The following is a 22381-nucleotide window of genomic DNA, read 5'->3' as shown; positions in this document are numbered from 1 at the left end:
CTTTAGTACTGTCCCACTGCCGGTAATACAAGTAAAATGCTTAAACAAGCAATCAATTAACTTAGAAACCTATTTTAGCGAGAAAAACAAATATGTTTGAACGCCGTTGGGTAGCGCTGTTAATCACAAATCTAACTCAAAGTGCATTTGTTGGTTCTGTTGAGTAAAAAGAAACATTAACTATTATTAGATATTTAATTTGAAAATTGGCAAATAATCGCAATTATTGGATTCCTCCGTTTTCTGGAAGCTTTTTGGTAAGTGCCTTGCGAAAACGACGCTATCTAGTGGGCAGAGTCACATGTTGTTTGTTTTCGCCCGCAACATTCCATCCAACTGTGACGTCACAACGAGAAAAGGTCACAGTTCTTCTCGAAATTATTTTTGGAGCAACGTTTTTCGTGCAAACTTCGATAGCGATGTAGCGGTGGAGTGTGAAGAGCTCGTTATTTAGCTCAAGAAATTAAGTTTGTTACGTTTTTATCTTAGCTTTACCTTGACAAAACTGTCTGTAGTTGTGTGGGTTATGGTTCATTATAAATTGTAATTGAAACCGTTTGTATGTGATGTGAATGATTCTTTTAATTGAGAAATGGTCGATGTAATGCGCTAGCGAAAATAGTATTAAAAACAAGGTCATCATTAAAAAATAAGAAACGTGCGATGCCTGCGTAGTGTTTGTGTTATGTTATATCTAATTGTAAGTTTATTGTGTTGAGCTAAGGTGCATAGCTGTGTAAATTTGTGATGTAAATGTAACTTTAAAAATCGTCAAATTTACCTTTGTTTCCCAGCTTAGTTTCTGGAAACTTACCTTGTATTCTACTCCACATTGTTTACTTTATTGTTTTTGTGAAATGTTAACTAGCAGCAACAGCATACTGCTTTTTATTTAGAACTTTTGAATTTACCTGATTTATGCACAGATTAAAATATGTTTTGTGTAAAAACTGAATGTACAACTACAACCAACAGAAATTTACAAGGTTCTGATATAAAATGATCCTAAATAGTGTAACATTTATGTGTGTGTTGTTTGCATTATTTTTACATTCTACCGCTTTTTAGGCTCTAATATTTGACATTGATGTGTAAAATTTTTGTGTCAAAATTCTGACTGCTCAGTGAGAAATTAATTTTAGCATATTGCTTAATTTGAACCAGGTTTACTTTGTTATATTTTTTAAAAACTTGTATCTTCTGCCTAATGGCAACAAGCTGCAATTTCCATATCTTTTCATCTCATACCACCTGTAGCTACTTTTCCATGTAACTTGAAACTCCAATTTCCGCAGTTATTGGTTTCTGTTACAGAGATTAGAATTTAAAATTGGCATGTAGTTGCCTATTACACACTAATGCACTAAAAAAATTCTGTTTGTAATAAATTGATGTTCACTGTTCAGTCTGTTTAAAAACTTTTGTGGCACATTTTTCTATATATATATATATGTTTTTGGTTTTGCATTTTGTTAAGTAAATACATCTGAAAATGAATTACCTGTAAATGTTATGTATATATACATGTTATAAATCATTACACAGTTGCCTTGTTTTATACCTGTCCATTTTTCTTCTAAAGGAGATTTTTTGTCAATTAGATAATTCTGTAGCTTAAGTGCTACATGTTATGTAGATTTTTTTACAGTTTAATCTAATGTACTGGATGCCTTATCCATACCAAACCTGTGGCTTATTCTTATTTTACTAATAAATATAATTTTTTCAGGAGAATAAACTATATATAGTCTTTAAAACATTTATAGTTTTTTTAAAATTAACCAAATGGATATTTTTTCAAAAAAACAGGTTGTTGTTTTGTAAAATTGATTAATTGACATGGGTTAAATGTGTGGACATGATTAGTATTCTCATAATAGGTAAGTTGATATATATTTGTTTTAATGTTGTGTTTTTAGTATTTGATATAAAATATATGTTACATAAGCTGTAGGGTATTTGCATGATTTTATTCTTCAGATGACCAATAAAGCTAGATGTTATGCAAGACAAATTTATGAAGTATATATCGTCAAAGCATTTTGCAATATAAACTGTCTTCATATTTTTTCAGCTGTTGTGCTTTTTTCAAATTACCAACAAAGCTAGATGTTTATGCAATGAAATTTATCCAGTTTAAAATTTAAAAATTTATTTCCAAGCGTTTTGTAATGTAAACTGTTTTTATATGTTTAGCTGTAGTGCTTTTGGGCACATCCAGTGGTCTTCTTTGTCCAGAATGCCATGAGAAATGTGGCCTAGGTGGTTTTATGGCATGTGAGCCTTGTATTTGCAACCCTACATGTACTTCAGTAAGTTACATTTTAATTTTTATGGATTAAAAACAATAAATATAATTTTGATTTTCCAAATGTTGACGAATTAAATGTGGGTAGGTCTTTTTGGTCTCTTATTCTGTTACCAGCAATCTGTAAAAAACATATTTTAGTGTACATGTGCTGTAAAAATATCCAACTGTTGTGTTTTTAATAACCTTTGCTAAAAAAAACTTGAGTAGATTTTTTTCTTGGACACCATTTGTTCGCTACAAAATGTAAAAAACAAGATATTATGTATACAGAACTGTAAAAACACTTGCCTGTTTTAAAAAGGTTCAGGGGTTGATATAAATTGAATTGAAATAGCTCAAGTGGGAGAGCTCTAGTGGTGTGTATGTCACGTTCAATATTCAAGCACTCAACCTGCATTATTGCCTTGGAAATAAGTTACACCGGCCTAGGGGAAGTAAAGTCAATTCCCTGAGCTCCATTTGCCCTTTTTGTGGCTTTGGGAGCTATTTAGATTGAAAGCTGTGGTATACACCAAGTGCGTTCCCTTCCCTATAATCTGATTAAATTGCTTTCCCCGCAGGAAGCCATACGGAAGGAAGGTTTTTTTCCGAAAGCAATTTGTGGCTAGTTGTAATGTGAACAGTTGGTCGTACTTTCTTTCCAATGATAATGTAGTATTTTGCTTTAGTATTTATTGACATATACATTTGAAAAATATGGCATTGCAAAAATGCTATGTGTGTGCATATGCAAAAAATACAGAACATTTTTTTTCTGAATGCATTTGGTGGTTTATAATATGAACTGTTGGCCATACCTTTTTTCTGTTGATAATGTCCCCTTTTGCTTTAGTTTTCATTTATTTAAAACTCATTGCTTTACAAGAATATTATGTGTATGCAAAAAAAAAAAAAAATCAGGTACAGATATGGCACCAAAGTCACATTTTTTTGACTTCATACTTATTGCATTTTTTTCTTGGGTGGATCTTCAGCGCAAAGTGAATAACAAAGACTCAGTACTTGAATTCTTGCTCTTTGCAAGTGAACCACAACCTCTTACATCGAAAAACCATTAAACTTCCTTTCATGTTCTTGCGGTCATGTTGCCCATCTTGAACATGACAACTAAACTATAAATGGTTGGCAACAATGAAACTTGTATATGGGAGTTGAGTGAAACTCTTAATGTCGACATATTTGTAAGGATAATAAATGTAAAAATAAGAGCTTGATGTTAGAAATATGTTGTTATTCCCCTTCAAAGCATTAGCTTTTATGATAGAGGGTAAAATGCAACTGCCCAAACTTCTGTTATATATAGTTTTGAATGTTGTTCTGTGTGCAACTTTTTTAAAGGGTATTTTGCAAGCAATTTGCCTTTATTTACAAAGTTGTTTACAATACCACACAAGTTTTTACTTGCTTTTTTGGTGTAGGTGCAAAACCTAAAGGTTTGTTTATTCCCTTTGACATTTTACAACTCAAAAAGATTCCAGCCCCCAAAATAACCACTTCCAATTCGACAATCTCAACACCTTTGCCCTGATCAAGTCAAATTAATTGAACTTTGTGGGTCGTTGATTTTAAGGTCAAGCGCTTCGTTGACCAGTTACTTTTACGCTTCAGGATATGAGAGAAATGTTTGTTCCGATCAGTTGATGCTTGTTTTTTGCCCGAGTCGCTGTGCTTGTTGATCAGCAGCGCGTTTCTGCACAAAAATGTACTTGAGTTATTTGTTGCCTGGGGCCGAATTCTGTCAGTTATGTGATAATGTGTCATCACGCAACACTTAGCTTTGTAATTCGAACTACATCGACAATTTGGTTTGCCTTTATCTATAGCTTTAAACATACACTAAAAGTCATGTTCATGGAAAAAATGTTTTACAAATATTCAAGTATGAAGCACAAAGATCATAAGAATGAACAGTAAAATTTCCAGGTTTTGGGATAAATGGCATATTTATTTATATGTTTGTTTTACTTTTTTCTAAATTTGAAATAAATGCCAACTAAAAATTTAAATAAACATGTTTTTAATACTGATAATTGTATACTTCTGTAATTTCTGTCACTTTACAATGCAACAACCAAAGCTCACAAACAAGCTCGTGCCAATAAGAAATTCAATCCTGACAAAACAACCCATCGTCAGCGAAACCGAACAAACAGGAAAAAATCGTGTGCTTGCACATGCCTCACGCATCACTAGGTGCTATTTGTTGTGTAAAAAAACAATAATAAAACTGTCTCTTAAATTTCAGGACTTCTGTTCAGGGGGCAGAGAGTGCATCTTAGTTGAAGTTCATTGCTATGAAAAGCCTTGTCCCAAACTACCGCAGTGTATAGGTAAGGATTATGTCTGTTTGTACGATGCTGATTGATTGCTCCTGTGTCTCTGTTGAGCCCTTCCCTGGCCCCAAGGATTTATGAGTACAGATGGGCTTGGCACACACTGACAGTGAATAATGTCGTGTCAACGTGATAAATTTGAAATTACTATAAATGTATTTATTGCCACAGAAAAAATTTGCAGTTTTTAAAATTGATGAAGGTTGCAAAATTGTAGTAAAAAAATATTTTTACTTAAAATTTGACCACTTTTAAAATTATAAAACCAATCTCTACCAAAAAGAGATGAATAATTTTTTTTCAACATTAAGATTTGATGGAAATAGAATACCACTGTAAATTGGTACATTTCACTAAATACTTTATCCTCTACCAAAAAGAGATGAATAATTTTTTTTCAACATTAAGATTTGATGGAAATAGAATACCACTGTAAATTGGTACATTTCACTAAATACTTTATCCAAACACAGTATAGGGTTACTCCCACTTTAAGCCAATAATTTGCGACCCAAACTCACTGCGTTGGATAATGACCTGGGACATCATATGAAAAAGATTCGACCTTTGATAACCTTTGAACTTCAAATGAGCCCTGACATGTTATCAAAAATACCAAAGCTCATTTTAACAAAAAAAAATTTGCAACTTTAAGATTATTTTTTTTGCAAATATATATACATCTGTTTTATCAAATAACGTATGTGATATATGTACATACAGTATACTACCCACTTATTTATCAGTCATCAAGATTATGTGTGCTTTGTAACAGTATCATTGTAGCTTTACCAACATTAAATTGTAATTGTTGAATAAATATTAACTGTCAGTAAAAGAATAAAGGTTTTTGTTAAAAGCTTTTTTTTACAAAAACTCACACAAGAAAAAAAAGTGAAATATTCCAAAGTTTTTTGTTCAAGTTTAATGGAGACCCTATAGATTTACAAAATGGTAGGGTTATAAGTAAAAGTATAATGTTCTTGTCAGAAAACACCTGGCTTGCGTGCTTCGTAGTTTTGTGTGGGTGTTAAAACATGCTTGTGGCAACCTTACTTGCTCTGCCTCGAGCCGTCTCTTGTCAAGCGCCCTGACTCACCCCTTGTTTGTCTTGTTAAGCTAAAATGAAAAGGCCCATCAGTGCAACGCAGATAATAGTGGGCGAGTGTGATTTAAGGCTAAACACGGAGGCGCTCTTGTGTAAATTTCAACTCAACTTTATTTTGTTTAGAAATTTTAACAGTTAGGGCTAGATAAAACCCTATTTTTGTTTGATATATGTCATGTCCAACTTGATGCCAAAGATTGATTTATTATGTTGCTTTATACTCTAAGAATATATCAACAAGTTAAAAAACATCCACACAATTTACACCTTCACCCACAGATAAATGTTTTATTTGAAGTATATATATAATATATATTTCTTTTTTTCGCACATCAATATGCAATTGTTGTCTTCTGTCTAGTAAATGTGTATTAATTTTTCCTTTTTTTGGAGGTTCTTTCAGAGATTGCTTGTTGAAAATAATTTTGTAATAAATGTAGCATAGAAACTATCAAGCATTCACAATTAATATTTTACTTCACATTGACAATGACCTGTCATGCATTTTTGATCAAAGTAACGTCGAAATCCCTAAACATCAAACCAGCTTCACCTCAATACAATTAGGCTCTTCACACGTGGGAAACAAAATATTTCCCAGATCAAATCATCAAGGGGAATCTGTAATTCAAATCGCAAGCGTCTGTTGTGTTTTGTGCCCGAGCACCGAGCTATTGTTCTCTTAGATGTTGTTATTCTAGCGCTCTTCCAAACCTATTGTTGTCATGTCCATTCGATACACCTTAAATATTTACTGAAACTTTTGAAATGACTCAATCAGAAACATATATTATATCCAAAACTTTAATATTCACTAGTACATAGATTGGAATGTGTGTTATTTATTGGCATTATAATTACCGGTTATCAGTAAAATGAATATTGCAGTACATTTATTGTCAGAAACTCAAATACTAATGAAACTTAAGTTTTTTTTAAAGTTATGTGTCTCATTTGGAAATGGGGCATATAAATTGTTTTCTTTTTTTGTTTCAACCTGTTTTTCATCTAACCCAAGTGTTTTTCATATCAAAATTTGTCCAAAAATAGAGGTTAATTTTTTTTTCAAAATGTACATTTAATAGCTGGGTGTCTAAAATTCTAAACTGACACTTTTAAACCAAGTAAAACCACAGAAACATTTTTTTTTTCATGTTTTCAAGTGGTTCTTTTACCACATTCTTATATACAAGAACGATTATGTGAGACATTCTTAACCTTTTCACAGACGTGAACAAGACATGTGACAGTGCCGCTATGCGTGCGTCCAACGGCGACCTTGTGGTGTGCAGCAACGACGCGCATCAATGCCCAGAGGATTATCGATGCACGGTGGCGAAAGCTTCATTATCCATCTGCTGCAGGGACGACATCAAAATTACTCCTAAGCCCTCTGGTATGTTCATGGCTAGGTGGCATAACAGACTGTTGCGAAATGTTTAGCTGTGGCCTGGGTTTATATCACAAGATGCTAAAGTTGTGTTTGACTTTTTAAGGTTTTGAACACTGGTAATTCTCACAGGAAAAGTATTTTATAGCACACATATCCAGAACAGTTGTTAAATAGCTATAGTGTGTTTGCAATGATTATAAAGTTCTTGTCTGTAAAATGCGAATTTGCTCACCCTTTTAGCCATTGTGCATGAAAGCTTTTACCTTTAAGGTTCTCTACTTTAAACCCTGTTATTTGTGTACTAGGCATTACCAATTGTCCGTGACTAAGAACCTAGCCATCAGTAAGGTAGATTTCTTAACACAAATGCAACCTGTGGCATTTTTGAGAGTGTTACAGCGTCGCGGTGTCTGCCTATGTCCGCTCTGGGTCACTTAATACCAGTTGCCATTGTCCTGGACTGTTGAGTCATTACCGGGGGTCCGCTACATCTGCTTTCAACTGCTTGTCACGCCACTTTAGTTGCATTGCCTTCAACCTATCCCTCGTTTAGCCAACTTAAGTTGACTGTTTGTTTGCAAAATGCGGTCGAAAGCCAGATTTCGTTTCGCTATTCTTTAGTAACCAGATTTTTTGTTTAAAAATAGCACAGTTGGCATTTTCTCTGCAGTAACTAAACTTGCATATGTCCTTGACAATGCAATTAGATGTTTGTTTATGGTTGTGTACACTTGTGCAATAATGACTTTTGTAGCCTTTATCAAATATTTTTGGCTTATATACCTGTTAAGATATATGAAAAAAAAAGTTTGTCACATTTTTTATATTTTAATTTTTTGTTTTACATGATTTTTTTTTAAATTTTACTTTGAAACTTTTCTCTTTAAATAGTTAAAAAATTTGCATTAAAATAGTTAAAATTTTTGTTGTTGTAGATACAGAAGTAGAAGAACCACCATGGGGCTTTATCCCTGGATTGCAACTGATTCCGGATCCAACTGGTAAGATTAACGCTCAAGAACATTTCCTACTACATGTGTCAGCCAACATAACACGTGTTAAACTCATAAATACACCACTCACTGTTTCGTAACCTACTACAGGTGTTACAAACATCAATAAAGATCTCAGCAAACTTATAGTATAACATGGTCAAAAAAGGTTTAACCTATGATAAAGTTCTACACTCAACTGCAATACTTGTACTTTAAACTAGAATCTCCCAGTTTGTTACTTGGTGGCTGAAGACTATAATGAACCTTATGCTTATTCAAGTTTATGAAATTTATGAAAAACATTAAGACATTTGTCCAAGACATTTGATTTTAAGATATATATATATATATATATATATTTCGCTTTTATAGCACCATCAGTATCTTTAATCAAGTGTAAACACATTAAATTAATATTTGCTAACTGACATCTTCTTTCCCTATTTTGTTCACCTCCTGATTTAGAAAGTCTTGTATTTTTTCACTGCCGTGTCAGTTAACTACTTGCAACATTAGTTGGTAGACTTCTGCTTTTACTTATATGTTGCGTATTTTGTTAAACCCTCTGAGCTTTTTTACCACATTAACTTAATCTGGGTTACTAACTACTTAAGCCAGTAGTACCCAACTTTTTTTCACGAATTCCTCTCTCAACAATTCATAACATTTATATTTGTTCCTAACATACTAAATAGTAGATGCTCAACCATACAAAGATTATTTGAAATTGGTTATATTATCAACTTCACAGGTTATATTCCCGGAGCTATAGTGTCTATTAACAAACCACATGTAAAAAATCTAAATAAATTCCTCCCCTCAAGTTTATAATTTCTTCCTCGGGAGAAATTCCTTCCAGGTTGGGAACCACTGTTCTATGCATTGTGCATTGCTTATGTAATCTCCATAAAGCTGAAACCATTGCTTTACATTAATATACGTTGCTTTAACTGAACTTTAACATTATGACATATAAATAACTACATAGAAAGAAAGTACGTAGAAATAGAAATAAAGAAGCAAATTTCAAATGTAACAGGCTTGTTCTGTAAAGTTGTTCTGCTTTTTATCAATTAAATAACAACTCCTGCATGTTTTGCTGCAAAGTGTGAAGAATAAAAGTTATTTTTGTCTGATTTCAGAAAAAGATGATGAGAATCCGTTGGATAAAATTGATGAGGATGACTTGGGAAACTGTCAGGATTGCTCGTTACCCGACGTGTGTCAGTTTATATCGTGTAGTAATTACCCCAAAGCTGTATGTGTCACGGATGACTGCACGTGTACTTCGTACTTTATCGATGAAAACGAAGAAAAAGTATTTTGTGAAATACGTAAGTTTATGTAAGAAAAATTATTTTGTTTATTTTCTAACAATCTACAGCAGGGGTGGGCAACCTGCGGCCCGCGGGCACATGCGGCCCTTCAATAAAGCTTGTGCGGCCCGCAGAGGTGCTTGGATTTCAAAAGTACTGGCAAACGAGTTCAATTACTACATATTTTTGAGCTGATTAATGCGCCTGATGCTAGTTTTCTGCGATCTGGCAAAATGTGGCTAGAAACAAACACGAATTATACTTGTAGTTAAGCATATTTGGTAAGAAACAAAGCAAAATCACTTTGTGTGATGCACATGTGCGGCCCTCGATCCAATTTTGACATTTATAATTGGCCCTACAGTAACAAAGGTTGCCCACCCCTGATCTACAGGCTTACTAGCTTTGTTTGGAATTGGTTGTGGTTTTAAACATGGAAAAAGTGTATTAGTGTACCCCTAAAATAGGAATTATTTAGTCAATATTTCTGTGTTGCCTAAAATGTAATAGAGTACAACTGTCTTTCATGATCATTTTGATTTCAAATAGTGCATATGTACATGGCTGATAGGGTTAACAGTTTCATAAACGGCTCTACAAGAATGGGTTTAAACATTTACCAATAAAATTGCAACCTAAAACTGCACACATGGTAAGTTTTAAACGCCATTTTTGTGAAATTTCCTGGAAGAATTTTTAGCTGGGAGTTCTTTATGTTGCCACGAAAGCGCTTGTGCAGTTATTAAATCGTGTGGTTTGTTTGCTTCTCCCTGTGTCAACATGAAGATTGGTTTGCGAGCGAGCGTAAGACTCTGTACTCTCAAGTAGCCACTTTTACCTGCCATTCAATTACACAAGTGCTTTGTTTGCACAACCAGCTTTTATGAACTGATCTGGGCGTGGTGCCAAAATTTTACAAATCTGTTACTATTTCTTAAAGCTGACCAAGTTTAATGAGGAAAATAACAGCCCAAATAGACGTAAATGCCACATGCTTAGTTGTTTAAACGTTTTAGCAAATACTCGTGCCATTATCAGTTGTCCATATTCTAAATTTGTCAACCAGTGTTCCTGGACTTTATAGTAATAGCCCTTACTTTTTGTTTGCAAACCAGTGGTTCCATTAAAAACTGATTAAAATTACACACATGAATGATAGAACAAATTAGTTGTAAGTACATGCAATTTTTTACACTGTTTTTAGTATGTATTCAATACTGGTATTTTCACCAGTTCGCTGACTGAATACTACATAACCTGTAAAATTTTAGTAAAAAAAGGCAATTATTTGGTTTTGTTTGACCAAAATACCCACTTTTGTGTTGATTCTGGTTTAAAAATGACTGCATTATTTGGGAAAAAATAAGTGGTTTGGGTCGACTTAAATGATTTGCTACCTTTCACTCTGATATAACTTAAGAATGCCAAGCTATTTTCTGGTGGCCCATCAAACATTATGCTGCAAAAACTTTATTTTGGGGATTTTCCAGCAAAAATAAACAAATCATCCTATGTATTGACGTCTCATTAGGAGTGTCTCAATCAGGGTAATGTCAGCTACCCTGCACAGACTCCGAAATGGGATGTTTTGTTTATATTTGCCGGTTGAACAAATAGAAAGTTCATAAAACATGCCTGGCAATGACACTATATTCAATATGCTGTTATTATTATTTTGTCGGATGTTTATAATAAGACAGTTTATGTTCTGCAGCACCTGATGAAGATAAACCAGATGATGATGAGTTGGATTTGACGACGTCAATCACTGCGAATCCCGAGGCTGTGTCATCTCAGAATGGTTCTGAAACATCGAAAGTGATTATCCGACAAGTCATCATCGCCTCCTGTGTGGTCTTTCTTTTTATCGTCATTCTTCTTGTAACATGCAAGGTTTGTACATTCTGTTATTTTTTTTTGTAAAACTTCTTTATGATTTTATGAGGTCTACAATGGTTTAAGACCATTATTTCCAACATTTTGCTAACTGTGTGGTCTTGGTGTAAAAAGAATCGTTAAGCATATAGTAGCACAAAATTCCTGTTCTATAAATGACACCAAAGCACATTTTTTGTAGATTTTTCAAGTTGTTGTAGATTATCAAGGTAACTTATTTACCATTTTGCGGTAATTATATGTTTTTTTGTTGATTTTCAGGTGATTCATTGGAAGCGAAGAAGTATGTTTAGAAAACAACAGGTAATATTTTTCACCACTTTAAACAGCCAGCTTTTACTTATTTGTTCAAACTTTAATTGTGTGTAAATTCCCTTTAAATCAGTGTTTCCCAAACTTAGTGATCGTGTACCAACTACAACTTTTTTATCTCTGCGTACAACCATATTTCGAAAACCAGCAAGGCTAGCAATTCCAAACTAATGTTGAAAACACAAGTTTTATCCAAAACCATTTATGGAAGTTGCATCTCATGATCTAACTTGAATAAAGTTTAGCAAAAAGCTACTTGCTTATCACTTTTAAAGCTCCGGCGAACAACTAGTGGTATCTGTACGATAGGTTGAGAACCACTGCTTTAAATCATACGCTTTTATCAACAGTTGTGTTGTACTCATAAAGCAAACTAAATAATCATACAAAAAGGCACTTAAAAAGTAGAGAATAATGCTAATTAGATAAAGTTAAGTTAGAACTTTTCTGTGAATTATTGCAATAAGTGTTGTGATTAGACAAATAAAACATATAAATCATATTTTTAGGAAGAGCAGTTGAAACCTCTTCGAATTGGCAACAACAATAAAATGGACTTGGCGTGAAAGGTTTTCAAACGATTTTGGTGTTTCCACTTGTTCACATACACCTATGCTGCACAATGCAAATGTGGCTCACTCTAACGCCAACCAGTGTATGCATGTCAATCAAATTTGCTGCTCTCTTTTCTGGTTCTTTTTTATTTTTCACTCTTTTGATTTTGTTGTTGTGTTTTTTCACTGTATTTTGTTTTCCCTTAATGTCAAGCGTTAAAGTTCTACAGACCACAATAGGAAACAAATTTAAATAAGGCTTAGATGCAGGTTGAAAGTTATGTTTTTTACATCCCCTGGTTTGTCAACAAGGCCAGATCTTTTACTAATAGTCCTCCTACCTAATGGTCGTTAATAAAAAAAGTTTAGAACTTAAAAAAAACAGTTTTTTCAATCATGTTTTTTTATCAATTTGAAGCAAAAACTTTTGTATCCAATTTTATACATTTTGAATAGCATTGCATTGTTACACTAATGTGTTTTTTCACAAGTTAAGAGTATTTACATCTACAAGTGAATAATGTACACTAAACAAAATGTGCAGTCATATATGTTTGATTATTTCTAACTGTATCATAAATAGTCGATTCGCCATGTAATGTTTGTTTTTTTAAATGCTAATTCATATACACCTTGTAGCAATGACTGGTGCTTCCAAGTGAAATATTGGTGCTAAGATTCTTTTTTGGCCTTTTCAAGTCATTGTTCTAGTTGTTTTGGGTTAAAGTGCTTTTGCTTTTCGGAACTTTGTAATAGTATTTTCCTATCTTAACTCATTAAGGTCTGAAGCACATTTAAATCCCACTTAATAGTACATGTGACATTATCTGAATAATTTAGTATAAATCTATTTGACAAATTGATCTATAAAAAACGTTTTAGTAGATTTTATAATTGTTGCATTTTCTGACATTGGTGTATCAAGACATTTTGCTTTGCAACTTTTATCGTGCTTTAAAGGAGATTTTATGTGCTTGCGTTCGTCAGGTTATGGGTGCGTTTATTTTTTGTTCCTTGAGACTTCGATAAAGGTGTTTTAATGATATGTGCCTTTATAAGGTTGTCTAATTTTCAACACCAAAATACTTCCCCATTTTTGCATAACATACAAACTCGACTACCTATATAAACTAGGCTTCGTTTCAGTTTTTTAGCTTTTTAACTTCCTAAACTTTGTCTTTAACGAACTTTTACGCGTTTTGCAAAAATCTACAATTTCACAAATTGTTTTAGCATTTCAAAAATTTGTTAACGTTTCAAAGGCAAATTGAGAAAATTCTTGATGGTAGAAGCCATTTTACGTATATTGTTGTTGTTGTTGTTTATGTAGTGTTGACTTTTTTCACAAGACGATTTTAGTGTGTAAATTTCCACTGCGTCGCAGTTTCTTCTTTATTCGTCAACAAAATCGCTTAAAATTTGCGAGGAAACAACTTTCGTGGGTTAACAATAATTTTTAATGAACGTCGGTTTTTACAATTCAGAATATACCCTGTCGCTAGGTGGCGATGTGGAGTAAAAAAATGCTAAACAGTATTCCAAATCTAAAAAGTGATTTCGTTTGATGTGATTGTGCCTTTTTTGAAAACGATTGGGAATGGGCAATATACTGTACGTTCAAATTCATTAGCAACTTCGTGCACGACACACAAATTTCAAAAGCTGTTCTGTTCATTTCCCAAACTAAAGTAAGACCGTTATAAACTATATTTCGTTTTTGTCAATATGAAATTACTTGTTTTTCTCTGTACACCTCACAGCACCTTTGTATAGTGGTACTGTCCTCTACAGATGTGCGAAATAAAGTTCCATATCACAATCTTTTCACTTTTTCTCACAAACGGTTTCTTTTCACAAGTGTTTTATTTTTGCTGAGTGGGCAAAAAATGCCATTGCTTGTGTTTGAACATAGGGCCTGGCTGAAAGTGTATGGAGTTTGACTCCAGGCTGAGCTTTGAAGCACCAACCCATTGAATTTAAAGCAGTTGTGTTGAAATGAACATCTTAGCATCAAAGGAAAGTGCCTAGTATGTATTTGTGTAGCCTAACCATAAAGATTAAGATTTTACAATTACAGCCTAATGTTCAACAGTAAAAAGTTTAAAGCACTCTTTCTTGGCCTAAAACCAGTGTCAAAAAGAAAAAAAATAGGGACAAAACAATATGTGTCCCCTTCAGGAAAGAGGACCCATAATTACCCATATAACACTTAAGACTCGTTTTCTTGCAATCGCTTATCATATATTTATATGTGCGACAAAATGAATAAAAGGCAACATTGAAAACAAAACCAACGATAAAATAAAGGGCAATGAACGAAGAACTGCAAATAGTTGGACGATATTCGGGTCCTGCCAGCAGGTGACGCCGTTTGTTACTAAACCAGAAATACTTGATGTACTATGACAAAAGTAACTGCTACCAAGCTTAATGTACTTCAGCTGGGTTAGCACAGTAATCTACCATTTTCAGGAGGTAGCAATTGCTTGTCACAGACCGCCCAACGGGTTTTGGTGATTGTCCACCGTGAGCGCAAGGGTTGTGTCAATACACTTGGACATAATCATGCTATTTCAAGAAACCGAAAAATGTCGAATTTGTGAATGATTAAATGTTTAAAAGAAGAACCAAATTACAAAAATATAACTTAATACTGGGTGCATACCCCCCTCCCTATTTTGATTGTTTTACACAAGACCCCATTTTTATTTGTTTAAGATCACAAGACCCCCTTTTTTATACACAGCTGACTTGGACTTAATGCTTGGTATGGCAATGAAAAAGCCCAAACAAAATTTTGCGCTAAACAAATCAATGGCAGATTTTGACATCAGTGAGTAATCTCTACTTAAAAAACAATAATTTATAAGCGTCTGTAAAGGCACATGACATAAATTGGCAGGCAATGATGTGATAGAAACTACTAAGGAAAAAAAGAAACTTTTATATTTTAATTAAATTTAGAACATTTTGTGCAATTAAAGGCAAAAGTGCCCTTTTAAAGTTTTCTTACAAATTTTTTGCTCTTGACATAAAATTACTTGATGTTAGATGGTCAAATTTGTCTTGGCAATTCAGTAAATATTTTGGTGAACAAACACAGTTGGGGAATATATAAATAGGACTAGTTCTGAGTATTTTACCAGCGGGGTAAAAATGCAATAATAACATAAAATTAAATACAGCAGAAATGCCAAAGTGCTGAAATACAGTTCTTAAAAATGACAAATAGATCTCAAGTTATTATAAAATTTTCTTTAACTGTTCTTCAGCAATTTGGTAGAAAAAAAACAAGTGCATACGATGTACGTGATACAAAATGAACGATACAGGAACTTTGGCTCAAAATGTGAAAGAAAAACAACTTTTGGGTCATGAGGTTTATGACGAAAAGATGGAGCTTGTATTATCGTGTTGTTTTTTTGTGATTCTGTTGATTATGGATTGCCACCTGAGATTAAATGATAAAAATTAGAACTGTGACAACACAATACCGTATTTTACGGACCATAAAGCGCACCCGATTATAAGGCGCACTGTCCATAAATTGCTTTGATTAGTTTTTTGTTCATACATAAGGCGCACCGGACTATAGAACGCAACGTATTTTAAGGAGTATAGGTTACCGTATAAAGCTCATTAAAGTCCCATATAAAGCTCTGAATATCACAGTTGCCTTTACCGTAGTTTATTGTGTAAGACGGTGGTTTATTTATATAATAATAGTATCGGTACTGGTTTTGAGTGTAGCCTAGGCAATTAAGCAGTACTTGATCCATACATTAGGCGCACCGGCTTATAAGGCGCACGATCAATTTATGTGGGAAAAAAAGGATTTAAATTGCGCCTTATGGTCCGTAAAATACAGTAATTAATTCTACCGCTAGGTGGTGTACATGCAAACAAACCATAAAAGAGAAGCAAAACACTTTGAAATCATTTTTTTCATGGCACTTTTTCAATAATTTTTTTTTGAAATATCAACTTTTACAAACTGGTGAATAAATGCAGACTTAACTCAAGTTTTAAAACCAAAATAAAAATTGCAAGGTAATTTTGTTTGGGAATTGTTTCTCTTTTATAACTCTCATTACTTCTACAATGGTTTATTGGGTTATGACATTTAATTCACTTTTATATTCAATATGTTTATACTTATTTTTTAATTTTTGTAAAGTTGAGGAAAGTCCTATTTACCTGAGTTTGTTGCATTTGTAAAGATCTTGTATCTGCCACCAATAATGGTTGAACGTCTGCAAAAAAAGAGTTTCATGAATTTTTTTTACATTAATTTGTTTTTATCGTATTTATGCTCGTTTACCAAAGAATGCAAACTACAAGGTATAAGTTTTTCCACTTAATTCTCTGTTTATTATTTCAGTTGATTATGTGAACAAGAATTTTTTCTTGCTTTGGAAAACATCCACAACTATTATTAGGTAGGAGAGGCATTTATGCAACAAAAACTCCCAACTGACAAATATTAACTAAATAGTTTTTAATGAAAGGCTGCAATTAGGTCACACAGTACACAATAAAATTAAATTTGCAATTGACTCAACTCGAGAGTTATGTAACAACTTAAAGGTTGACTTACTTGTTCTGGGGAAGGCAGCGTATGAATTGAATAAAGTGATCGGTGCCTCTTCTGCTGATGTTTTTGCTGTAGCTGAAATAAGAAAATAAAGAATAAAATATGTGTCTACATCTAAATTCACAGAAACACAATGAACGGGTTTTAATAGTTGACTACTTCTCTACATATTGAAAACAATGTTACTTCACCTAAATGTTATGTGTGTGCCAGAAGTACAAAACAATGAGTTTTTATAAATTAGATTTTAGAACGTTTTTTCCAAAACATTCAAAACCAATTTGTATTTTTTTCATTTTTATGTTATTTCTTTACCTACGAAATATATTTATCATTTTTTGTATGTTTTTACTTGCAGTAAAATTTTACTTACATTACAAAGGATTTACCTTTTTTACAAATTTTTTTGAACAAAATTATACAGTAAAGTTAAGTATTTACTTTTTACAATTGTTTCCAAATTTCTACTTACAGTAAAGGTATTTATGTTGTGGACTGTGATGTATATTGGTCGATGGGTCATGTGAAGGAAGCATGTGCATGCTACAAACAAAAACAACAACATGTTCATCTCGCCTCTTCAAGGGAAATGTTAAGCGTGAGTCAATTTAGAACTACAACTCTTAACACAAACTAAGCTTTAATGAGACTTTCCTGCTAAAAATGCAGTTATACAGTAAACATTGGTTTAACTGGATGCGGTAAACCTGGATCTTCATCTAATTCAGACAAAACTCTAGTTACAAAAGATTTGTAATGTGGTAATTAGTGATGGGACGATACCAGGTTTTGAAGCGAGTATCGATACCGAGTACGAGTACCACATGTAGATACCTTCGGTACCGAGTACGATTACCGAGTACTTAACTACAGTGTTGTACTTAGTTGTATATCACTCGCTAATTTATCTGCCATGGTCGGGGTACAAGCGTGCACACACACATGCCGAAAAATGTAATCTCAACGTGATAGTGAAAAAGATATACGTAAACTGGCAGAACTCTTTTCCAATTTTATGCTGTCCGAAGCAAATATTGGCATAAAGTTTCCTGTATTCTTATGGTGTAAATCGGCCTTTGGTACTCGCACGTTGGTATCGAAAACTGAGACAAAAAATTTCGATACTGAGTACGAGTATCGATACCGAGTACCGAGTACCAGGTACCCGTTCCATCACTAGTGGTAATGCTTTAACTCAGGGGTGGGTAACCTGCGGCCCTTTAATTAAAGTTGTGCGGCCCGCAGAGACACTTGAATTTCAAATGTACTGGCAAACGAGTTGAACTATTATATATTTTTGAGCAGATTAATGCGCCCGGTGCTATTTTTCTGCGACCTGACAATATGCTGCTAGAATCAAATGCGAATTTTACTTGTATTAAGGCATTTTTGGTATACAACGAAGTAAAATCACTTTGTGTTATATAAAGGTGCGGCCCGCAATCTAATTATTGCAATTGTATTTGGCCCCACAGTGACAAAGGTTGCCCACCCATGCTTTAACTAATCGACATCAGCTATTCTGGATCTTCGCCTAATTGGGACAAAACTTGAGGCACAATTGATTTGTAAACGGAACGGTTAATCTTAATGCAGACAAATTTTTGGGTTAAAACAGTCCGGGGTTCAATGTATTTCATGTGGACTGACAAAACCTTTCTTTGTTAACATCATGTATTCAGTTATTTTTCGACCATGTGCCTCTCAAACAAATGTGAATAAATGACAAAAACTTTTGTTTACCTGGAAGGAGAGTGTGATGATAGTAAGTGTTGATGATCCAATTGCGTTCCACCTAAAGAATAAAACACAATACAATTAAAAACTTGTGGTTGGCGATGGCTCACATTACAGTGCAGCTAACAACAAAGAATGAAATACTAAAACAAGCAAAAAAGTTTAAATCTTGTTATCTATGTGAAATCTTGTTATCTATGATAATGCTACCATATACTTTGGTGTACACTGGCCTATTTTATGTTCTTTTTTTAGTGTATTTCAAGTTGACACCCTATTTTTAAGGTAACAGGGTTGTTTTGCAGTGAAAATGTATGAAATGTTTTATCTGTATGTGTTGTTTATAATATTGGACTACATATGTGTTGTGATACACTAGCACAGTTGCTAAATGGTTTTACAGTACAAAAACACATGTTTGCCACAGGTTGAAACCAACCATTTTGGAAATTCGAACCTGACACCAACAGGGGAACAAAATATGAATCAAAAAGAACTGCAAACATACCATGGTGCGTCTGCATAAGTGCCAGGCCCTGGGCAGAAGGCAGATGAATTGTTGGCCCTTTCACACTTTCTGAATTGCTCATGGCCACAAGGTTTACGGGCAGGGATGATTGCTGCTAAAAACGAAAAATTGCTTTGTTACAAAAGCTATGTACATTACAGCTATCAAACAACAAGCACTTTTTTTCCTTTTTTTCAAAGATAAAATGTTTTATTGTAAATTCTTTATCTATTTTTATATTAATTGTTCGGTTTTTTTAAACGAGAAACGAAGATTGGACATTTCGTTGACTTGCAAGTAATTTTTTTCTTACCTGTTGAGCTGGTGGAGTTGGTGAATGCTCGGTCTGTTGTGACGATATGCTGTTCATGATATGGTAAGTCTTCTGTGCTAGGACTGCATCCTGCAATTAAAATGAACATTGTAAGTAACTACATTTGGCAGCAAAGAATGACAATGAAAGTAAAAAAAATTATGAGAAGTGTTTTCGTTGAAATGTTTTTTTTTTTATTACTAACTGTATCAAACAATTTTACAAAACACAATGCTATCTTACTTGCTTTACAAATTTGTTGAGTTGCAACATTTTTTATTGTATACAATTTGGCAGGATTTTAACCATTAATTGTGCAGCCCAAAAATTGAAAAAGCATTTTTTTACCTTTGTTTCTTCAGGAATGTATGACAATTCAGGTTCTTCGAAGCCTTGTGCGCTCATGCGTTGTTCATCTTGTGCGGAGTTCACAGCTGCCGATGAATCTCCAGGGTCAGGAGAATTTAAACATGTCTGGATCAATTGCTTTCCTGCACAAATTTGTAATTGACCTTTGTTTATTATGTTTATCAAATTTATATTGGCCGGTTTCAAACACAGGTAAATGATTGTTTGTTTAAAAACTCTAATATAATGTAACATGGATATACCCACTATGCTCTACTCAATTTTTAAAATTATGCAAAATTTAAAAGGCTATTTAAAGGGACAGTTAAGTTTTAATTGTAAAGTGTCATCAAAATTTTTGAAACGTAATTTTTTTGCAAAATAGTCAAATTTTAATACCCAAGTGCATTTTTTTACTTCAGGGACATTCAAATAAATGATTCATTTTGTTTTTGAAGATTTAGGTTGGAAATGGCACTTACATACAAATTTGCATTGGTGATATTATGTAATTACCTGCTTCACTTGATAAAATTGGTTGAAGTTTTCGTGTGGCGAAGGTGTACACATGTCCAGTCTCACTGGCAACCAGCAACATTACTTGAGTTCCGGTAAGTGTAGCAAGTTCATGTGCCTGTGGAGTAAGGTACAAAGATTGAAAAAATGTTTCACCAATAATAGAAAGTACAAAAAATTTTGTTTTTCGTCCAACAATATTACAATGTGTGATTGTATTTATTTCACTAATGTTCTTATAAAAAACATTAATACAGTTTAATCTTAGCTCATGAAACAAAAGGAGCATGGAATAAGGCAAATTCATGGTAAGCTGTAATGTTTTTGGGCATGATGTACCAGCTATCTTATCCCCTGACACCAATTTCAAGCCAAAGATATTAGGTTGGCAGAACATCAATATAAATTTATATTTAGTTCAGCAGAAACTTTCTGCCAATGAGAAGCTTCCTAATAAGGAAGACACAAACTCACTTGATTGACCATATATGGAAGCAAACCTTTAGTACATGTTAAACTCAATTGACAAAGTAGCAAGGAAACCAGATTCTATGAATAAAACTACATGCAACGGTGCCATTAGGCTGGTCATTAGTCCAGGAAATCATCAGAATGCGATAGTGTGTAGGACGTGACATAATTTGGTATGAAAGGTTCGAACAGGAATCCTCTGCAATTTGGCCATGTTTGGAATTTTTGTGACATCACACTGGCCAAAAAGGTCAACTGACGCGTATTGAATTAAACTGAGGGCGATGTACGTCTTGCAACGTGAGGGCATGCTCTGACTGGTCTATGAATGAATTATGACGTCAAGTCGTTTCCTGCGTCTTCTCGTACTATACAATGACACCAGATCAGTTGATTCAACAGAAAAAGCTGACTCAAGAAGGTAGTTTACGTAACTGTGCTAAATGATATCACAATTTACTAATACACATAATCTGATTCGTGCTATTATATTCAGATACCATTTAATAAAAAATTGGGTGTTTTACATCAGCACTGATAAAAAATGCAAACAAATTCACTGTCTTGATGGTTAATTTAAGAGTGACCCACTAAATTTACAACAACACATGTACATTAGGTACAGATAGTTAGCAATTAGCATCACACTTTACAATAAGCTAAGTTATGAAAACATGGTGCTGTAACTGATAATATTATCTAGATACTTCTGAAAACTATTCCTAAAATTTGACTTTATATTCATTTATTCATTGCAAGGAAACCAATCATTTGAGACTAAAGTTAATATATTTACCATTTTTTAGTTTAAAATATGACCTGTTTTTCAAACTTACTCTATACAAGCTTGCACTATGCTGCTTAGATTAGTACTTCATAGCATGGTAAACTTTTGTACAAAGTTTGCCTGTCATTTTTCATATTTAACTTTTGAGTACCTCGTGTATAAAGTACAATTTTAACCAATAAAACCAACCTTTTTCATGATTCCAGACTTCCTTTTGCTGAAAGTCGTGTAGCGTCTAAGTTTATTGTCGATGAATTCCATGTTAATCTTCACACGACCGCGGGTTTTCTTCCCTGATTTCGGTTGCGGGGTTCCAGGACGGGAACCATGGCTTGAATTATCGTCCAAAGCCAAAGAATCGTCGTCGTCTGAGTCTAAAGCTAAATGTTCATCTGCTCTCATGTTGTCTAAACCAGCGTCTATTCTTGATCTTTTCAGGCTTTTCATTTTTGTTGACAAAAAATGTTAAATTATTTACGAAATCTGCAAAAAACGAGAATTCTGGCTTAAAATTTCGCGCTGTGTTGTTCGCAGCTGCTTCAGTTCCGTATTTGGCTGCTGACGCGAACAGCTGACTGGGTTTGTGACGAAACAAACCATCCGCGCGAAAAAATAAAATTGTCGCAGCGGTAATTGCTTCCTTTGCCGACACATTTAGTTTAAAACTCATCCAATTTGACTCAATATATATGCATTACATAATTTACCGAAATAAATTTGCCGTGCATCAACAGGAAGGCGAATTTCAGGTCGCATTCTTGCGCGCGGATGAATACATGGCGATGGAGCGTACGCCCAAATATGGAGGGCACTCGACAAATATGGTGATACGGTTCCAAAAAAGGAATGTTCGAAGCACATGTTACTGCCATAAAAGGACTTACACCTG

The 22381-nt window shown here is 33.7% G+C and overlaps 2 protein-coding genes across 3 annotated transcripts; one reads left to right on the top strand and one right to left on the bottom strand.

Moving 5' to 3' along the window:
- Positions 1 to 1791: 1791 nt before the first annotated feature.
- Positions 1792 to 14037, top strand: LOC145222949 (uncharacterized). Its single transcript, XM_080089211.1, has 9 exons — positions 1792 to 1880; positions 2197 to 2312; positions 4557 to 4641; positions 6981 to 7148; positions 8081 to 8146; positions 9283 to 9474; positions 11171 to 11349; positions 11614 to 11655; positions 12174 to 14037. Exons 1-9 carry the CDS (start codon positions 1859 to 1861, stop codon positions 12228 to 12230), a joined length of 927 nt encoding a protein of 308 aa, XP_079945337.1. The 5' UTR covers positions 1792 to 1858; the 3' UTR covers positions 12231 to 14037.
- Positions 14038 to 14437: 400 nt separating this feature from the next.
- On the bottom strand, positions 14438 to 22052 carry LOC145222935 (uncharacterized). Of its 2 annotated transcripts, none has more exons than XM_080089197.1 (10): positions 21682 to 22052; positions 20235 to 20352; positions 19719 to 19861; positions 19371 to 19460; positions 19058 to 19169; positions 18556 to 18607; positions 17285 to 17355; positions 16816 to 16887; positions 16416 to 16471; positions 14438 to 15669 (listed from the first exon to the last, which is right to left on the bottom strand). In XM_080089197.1, the coding sequence occupies exons 1-10, from the start codon at positions 21937 to 21939 to the stop codon at positions 15625 to 15627; spliced, it is 1017 nt and encodes a 338-aa protein (XP_079945323.1). In that variant the 5' UTR covers positions 21940 to 22052; the 3' UTR covers positions 14438 to 15624. The 2 variants fall into 2 exon arrangements, with proteins under 2 accessions (XP_079945323.1, XP_079945315.1); XM_080089189.1 differs by having other exon boundaries at positions 19058 to 19172; positions 21682 to 22050.
- Between the last annotated feature and the right edge of the window lie 329 nt (positions 22053 to 22381).

This window comes from Phallusia mammillata, chromosome 1, assembly GCF_965637545.1.
Source record: "Phallusia mammillata chromosome 1, kaPhaMamm4.hap1.1, whole genome shotgun sequence".
NCBI classification, from domain to species: domain Eukaryota; kingdom Metazoa; phylum Chordata; class Ascidiacea; order Phlebobranchia; family Ascidiidae; genus Phallusia; species Phallusia mammillata.
This window is presented reverse-complemented; position numbering and strand designations above follow the sequence as displayed.